The 6,132-nt window shown below is 35.9% G+C and overlaps 1 protein-coding gene across 1 annotated transcript; it reads left to right on the top strand.

Annotated features, from left to right (window-relative positions):
- The first annotated feature begins 3,254 nt into the window (after nt 1-3,254).
- Nucleotides 3,255-4,214, top strand: LOC128060552 (olfactory receptor 5M11-like). Its single transcript, XM_052652955.1, has one exon. The coding sequence runs from the start codon at nt 3,255-3,257 to the stop codon at nt 4,212-4,214; it is 960 nt and encodes a 319-aa protein (XP_052508915.1).
- Nucleotides 4,215-6,132: the final 1,918 nt, after the last annotated feature.

The raw sequence follows: 6,132 nt of genomic DNA, 5'->3' as shown, positions 1-6,132 counted from the left end.
TAGAATCTTCTCTTTTGAATTGCTTGATTGATTTTTCTTTCTCTTTCAGCTTGTTATTTAAAAAGTCATTTTTAAATGAGTTCCTTGTTAATGTTGCTGTTTAAAATTTAAACAACCTTTCCTTCATTTTCTTTCTTTTCCTCCATGCCAGAGTCATTTGAAACACTAATGATCTATTGTGGCATTATCCCTCTGTGTCCACTAGAACATGAATGCCAGAAAGGCAGGGATTTTGAAGTTTAGGTTCATTTTTCCATCCATGATGCATAAATACATAATGCATTAATTATCAGTAAATACTTTTTGGACTACTTTGTGATGTCCATAAAGATTTTAGAGTGAAACAAAACAGATATTATCATTCCCGCTTACAGTAAGGACATGAAGTGCTTTCTGCATAAGAATCACTGTATACTATCAGTAACTATCAGCATATACCATAGCTGTATATTAAGCACTTAATATAAAATGGAAGGGAGGCATAGGTACAAAGCGCTTTTAAAAAAATATGAATTTATTTATTTTAATTAGAGGTTAATTACTTTGCAATATTATATTGGTTTTGCCATACATCAACATGAATCCACCACAGGTATACACGTGTTCCCCATCCTGAACCCCCTTCCCTCCTCCCTCCCTGTATCATCCCTCTGGGTCATCTCAATGCACCAGCCTCAAGCATCCAGTATCATGCATCGAACCTGGACTGGTGATTCATTTCATAAATGATAGTATACATGTTTCAATGCCATTCTCCCAAGTCATCCCACCCTCGCCCTCTCCCACAGAGTCCAAAAGACTGTTCTATACATCTGTGTCTCTTTTGCTCTCTCTCATACAGGGTCATCATTGCCATCTTTCTAAATTCCATACATATGTGTTAGTATAGTGTATTTGTGTTTTTCTTTCTGGCTTACTTCACTCTGTATAATAGGCTCCAGTTTCATCCACCTCATTAGAACTGATTCAAATGAATTCTTTTTAATGGCTGAGTAATATTCCATTGTGTATATGTACCACAGCTTTCTTATCCATTCATCTGCTGATGGACATCTAGGTTGCTTCCATGTCCTGGCTATTATAAAGTGCTGTGATGAACATTGGGGTACACGTGTTTCTTTCATTTCTGGTTTCCTTGGTGTGTATGCCCAGCAGTGGGATTGCTGGGTCATATGGCAGTTCTATTTCCAGTTTTTTAAGGAATCTCCACACTGTTCTCCATGGTGGCTGTACTAGCTTGCATTCCTCCCAACAGTGGAAGAGGATTCCCTTTTCTCCACACCCTCTCCAGCATTTATTGCTTGCAGATTTTTGTATCACAGCCATTCTGACTGGCGTGAAATGGTACCTCATTGTGGTTTTGATTTGCATTTCTCTGATGATGAGTAATGTTGAGCATCTTTTCATATGTTTGTTACCCATCTGTATATCTTCTTTGGAAAAATGTCTATTTAGTTCTTTGGCCTATTTTTTGATTGGGTCGTTTATTTTTCTGGAATTGAGCTGCATATGTTGCTTGCATATTTTTGAGATTAGTTGTTTGTCAGTTGCTTCATTTGCTATTATTTTCTCCCACTCAGAAGGCTATCTTTTCACCTTGTTTATAGTTTCCTTTGCTATGCAGAAGCTTTTAAGTTTAATTAAGTCCCATTTGTTTATTTTTCCTTTTATTTCCAGTATTCTGGGAGGTGGGTCATAGAGAATCCTGCTGTGATGTTTGTCGGAGAGTGTTTTGCCTATGTTCTCCTCTAGCAGTTTTATAGTTTCTGGTCTTATGTTGAGATCTTTAATCCGTTTTGAGTTTTTGTGTGTGTATGGTGTTATAAAGTGTTCTAGTTTCATTCTTTTACAAGTGGTTGACCAATTTTCCCAGCACCACTTGTTAGAGATTGTCTTTAATACACTGTATATTCTTGTCTCCTTTGTCAAAGATGAGGTGTCCATAGGTGCATGGATTTATCTCTGGACTTTCTATTTTGTTCCATTGATCTATATTTCTGTCTTTGTGCCAGTACCATAGTGTCTTGATGACTGTGGACAAAAGCACTTTTTAAACTGTATTTCTAAACCATAACTACAGTAAGTTTTAGTGACTCATTTGGAAATGAGATAAGAATTGGGCAAGTTTTAAAAAAATGAAGTGTGAGAGAAATAAAAACATAAAAGCACGTGTGGAGTACAAAAGAAGGGACTTAGCACTTATTTAGAAGTGACGATGAACTAGTAAGCTACAAATTGTCATATGTCTAGATAGATGGAGTCATATTTAAGTAAATACTTTTTTATGCCAAGCTTGTTTCTTTTCTTTATGAAAACACTCTGTCATTGCTGTAGACCATCCTCAAAATACTACGTGAGAATTCATTTCATCTAAAAATTCTTTGTTCATTGATTCGTCATGTGTTTATAGGACTCTGGTAACTGCCTTTGTGTTTTGGTTTGTAATTATATTTTTAAAGTGTGATTCTGGGAACATCTGTGTTAGGATCATCGGGATAAATGTTAAGTGTGAGATTCCACTGTCCCATATGACTTTCTGACACAGATGTTCTGTAGATTATCTTGATTAACAAGCTTTTTGGAGCAATTGTTTTGTCATACAGTTTATAAGCCCCCGTTTTTCCTATGAAAGATATAGCATTGTGAATCATTCTGTGGGGAATCAGAGATGAATAAAATATTGCAAGTAGTTTGGTATTCCATGCTCACGCTATTTTTTTCCTTTCTATTTTAAAGTAGTATATAAATATGCCCTTAGAAATCACAGAACAGTAATGAAGACTCATTTACTCTGCCCTTGAAGAACTAGCATATAAGTAGCAAGTGGACGCATTTTAGGGTGTGTGAGAAATCAAAAGCAGAAAGGGATTAATTCAGTTTTATGTGTGATGGGAGAGGAGTGAAAGTACTTCATAAAGGACAGCCTTGAAGCTGGGAACATAAAGGTATGTAAAATGCAGAAGCATAAAAACTGTAGGGAGATAGGGAATATGCAGTTCACTTATACATATGGACATAGCTATAAGCATAGTTATCTTTAGGTTCAGAGGTAGGTACAAGGTAGGTAAGAGGTGGAAATAGAATAATAGTTCTGTGTTAAAGAAGCTGAAACAATGGCTTAGTAGAAGCAAAGCATCATCTTACAATAGTATTCATTTTGAACGATCTGGAGGTGTAGATAAAAATCATTTCAATAGTCAGTAATGAAAAGCGTACCTTCATATCTCTGGTTCCATCTGTTTCAAGTGCAGAGAATGCCCCTCACCAATGACACCACACTAAGAGAATTCATTCTCCTGGGGCTCACAGATCGCCCAGAGCTCCAGCCTCTCCTCTTTGTGCTGTTTCTGGTCACTTACCTTGTCACCCTCTTAGGCAACCTGGGCATGATGGTGTTAATCAGACTGGACTCTCGCCTTCACACACCCATGTACTTCTTCCTCACTCATTTATCCTTGGTAGACTTGTGCTATACCTCTACAGCAGCCCCACAGATGCTGACTAATCTGGTTTCACAGAAGAAGACCATCAGCTTTGCTGGCTGCTTTGTACAATGTTACCTTTTCATAGCACTTCTCCTCACTGAGTTTTACATGCTGGCAGCAATGGCCTATGACCGCTACGTGGCCATATGCAACCCTCTGCACTACAGTGTGAAGATGTCCAGGTGCGTCTGCATAAGCTTGGCCACATTCCCTTATGTCTATGGCTTCTCAGATGGACTCTTCCAGGCCATCCTGACCTTCCGCTTGACTTTCTGTAGATCCAACATCATCAACCATTTCTACTGTGCTGACCCACCACTCATCAAGCTTTCTTGCTCTGATAATTACATCAAAGAGCATGCCATGTTGATATCAGCAGGCTTCAACCTCTCCAGCTCCCTCATCATCATCCTGATTTCTTACGCCTTAATTCTCACTGCAATCCTCAGGATCAAATCAGCAGAAGGAAGGCGCAAGGCATTCTCCACCTGTGGTTCCCACATGATGGCTGTAACGCTGTTTTATGGGACACTCTTCTGCATGTATGTGAGACCACCAACAGACACGACGGTGGAAGAATCCAAGATAATAGCTGTTTTCTACACCTTTGTAAGTCCAGCACTTAATCCATTGATCTACAGTCTGAGGAACAAAGATGTAAAACAAGCACTGAAGAGAGTCCTCAGAAGAAATATAGTCACTAAATGGCCATGCCCCCATTTCCAGTAAACTATAACTCTTAATCTTTGGCTCAAATATCTCTACATTTATAAGATCAGTTTTCATATGCTTTGTGTCTATGTTTCAATTGTTCTTCGGACTGAGAATAAGTAAGCTGGACTTAGTCTTAACTGCTGTCTTTAATATGTTTACCTGGGTGGAGAGTAGTAACATTTCCTTGGATATTGTTAGAAATGAAGCATAGAGTTCTGTACCTCAGATCAACTATTTCAAAACTGCTTTTATTTCTGTGTATGGTGTTAGAAGATTCATGTTGATATATGGAAAAACCAAAACAATATTGTAAAGTAATTAGCCTCCAATTAAAATAAATAAATTTAAATTTTTTTTAAAAAAACCCTGCTTTTAGAACCAAATTTTAGGTTCTTTGAAATCATTTCATTTTGAGGAGCCCTTCTCTAAGTGAAAATTACTACTAGGTATTCCCTGGAGCATTGGTATGTTCTTACTATTTACAATAGTAAACAGTATACATATGCTGTGAGCTCAGTTCTTTGAATTTATTCTCTTTTTATTACTATCTATTTTGAGGGGCTAAGAATCTTTAAGAAGACCAACCTTCTGTACTCTTCCCCTAACTTACTAAGTAAAACTGTGAACTATGGGTCTTGATAGTTTTTCTGGTTCTTATGAATGCACTTGCTTGATGGTCAGTCTGGAATGGGAAGAGAGAAGGATATAATCATCATTCTTTTCCCAGAGAGCTGTTTGTGGATCTGGTTTGAGGCCTCTGATCTGTAGGGACTTACTTTCTCCCTCAGATCTGCAAGTGTGAATACACATACTCAGATCTAGGGAAAGAAAAAAAGTTTTTTGTATCATTGATCTGAAAAATTCAGATTATTTAGGATTACCTTTTGCTTTCTTTTCTAGATTTTTTAAATGAAAATTTGAAACATTGATTTGAGTCTTGTTTCTTTTCTTATACACAAAATCTTTACATATTTCACATATGTATTACTTGAGCTGAAAGCCATTCACTTTCCTATATTTTATCCCTGAGTTTGTAATATTTTTTTTTCTGTATCTTTTTTAACTTGTGCACTATTTAGAAGACAGTGCTTAATTAACATATATTTAGGATATAAAGAAATATTTTTTATCAAGTGTTTTTAATTTATCTCTGTTGTCAAAGATCATATATCTCATGAGTTTAACTTTGAAAATTTATTAGGACTATGTTTATCCAGCTTTATTGTATCCATTTGACATAAAATATTGTATAAGCTTAAGATGTGATATTGTATATATTTTGATATGTTGTATTACAAAATGATTATCATAATAATAATAGTTGTCACATCTATCATCTCACACAAGTACAATTTTTTGTTGTTATTGTTTGGTGGTGAAAACCTTTAACATCTACTCTCTTAGCACTTTCACGTATACATCGTATAGTTAAGTGTTGTCACTATGCTGTATATCAGATTCCCAGAATTTGTCTTATACCTGGAAGTTTGTTCCTTTGGCCAACTTCTTCCCATTTCCCTAACCTCCAGGTCCTGATAATCGTAGTTTCATTCTATACTTCTGTGAGTCTGATGGTGTAGATTCCACAAAAAGATCAGAGTATTTAATACTTTTCGTTCTGTTCGTTTGACTTGTTACCCTTAATGAGTATCCTCAAGGGTCATTCATGTTGTAGCAAATGGCATTTACCCTCTTTTATTTTGACTGAATAATATTCCATGGTATAAGTCTTTATATATATATATATATATATATATATATATATATATATAATATAACCCATAGTAAGAGCTTTGATTTCAATATATCCTTTGAATGATATGTTCTACTGAAATATTCACCTGTCTGCAGATTTTCCAGTTAGACTAAGAACTACTTAAGCACATGGGTTTATACCATTTTTATCTTTGTATCTCTTGAAGAAGATAATAAT

The sequence above is a fragment of the Budorcas taxicolor genome, chromosome 15 (assembly GCF_023091745.1).
Source record: "Budorcas taxicolor isolate Tak-1 chromosome 15, Takin1.1, whole genome shotgun sequence".
Taxonomy (NCBI): domain Eukaryota; kingdom Metazoa; phylum Chordata; class Mammalia; order Artiodactyla; family Bovidae; genus Budorcas; species Budorcas taxicolor.
This window is presented reverse-complemented; position numbering and strand designations above follow the sequence as displayed.

Bases quoted from the DNA above. Each gene is read 5' to 3' on its own strand.
- LOC128060552 (XM_052652955.1), top strand. From the start codon at position 3,255: ATGCCCCTCACCAATGACACCACACTAAGAGAATTCATTCTCCTGGGG.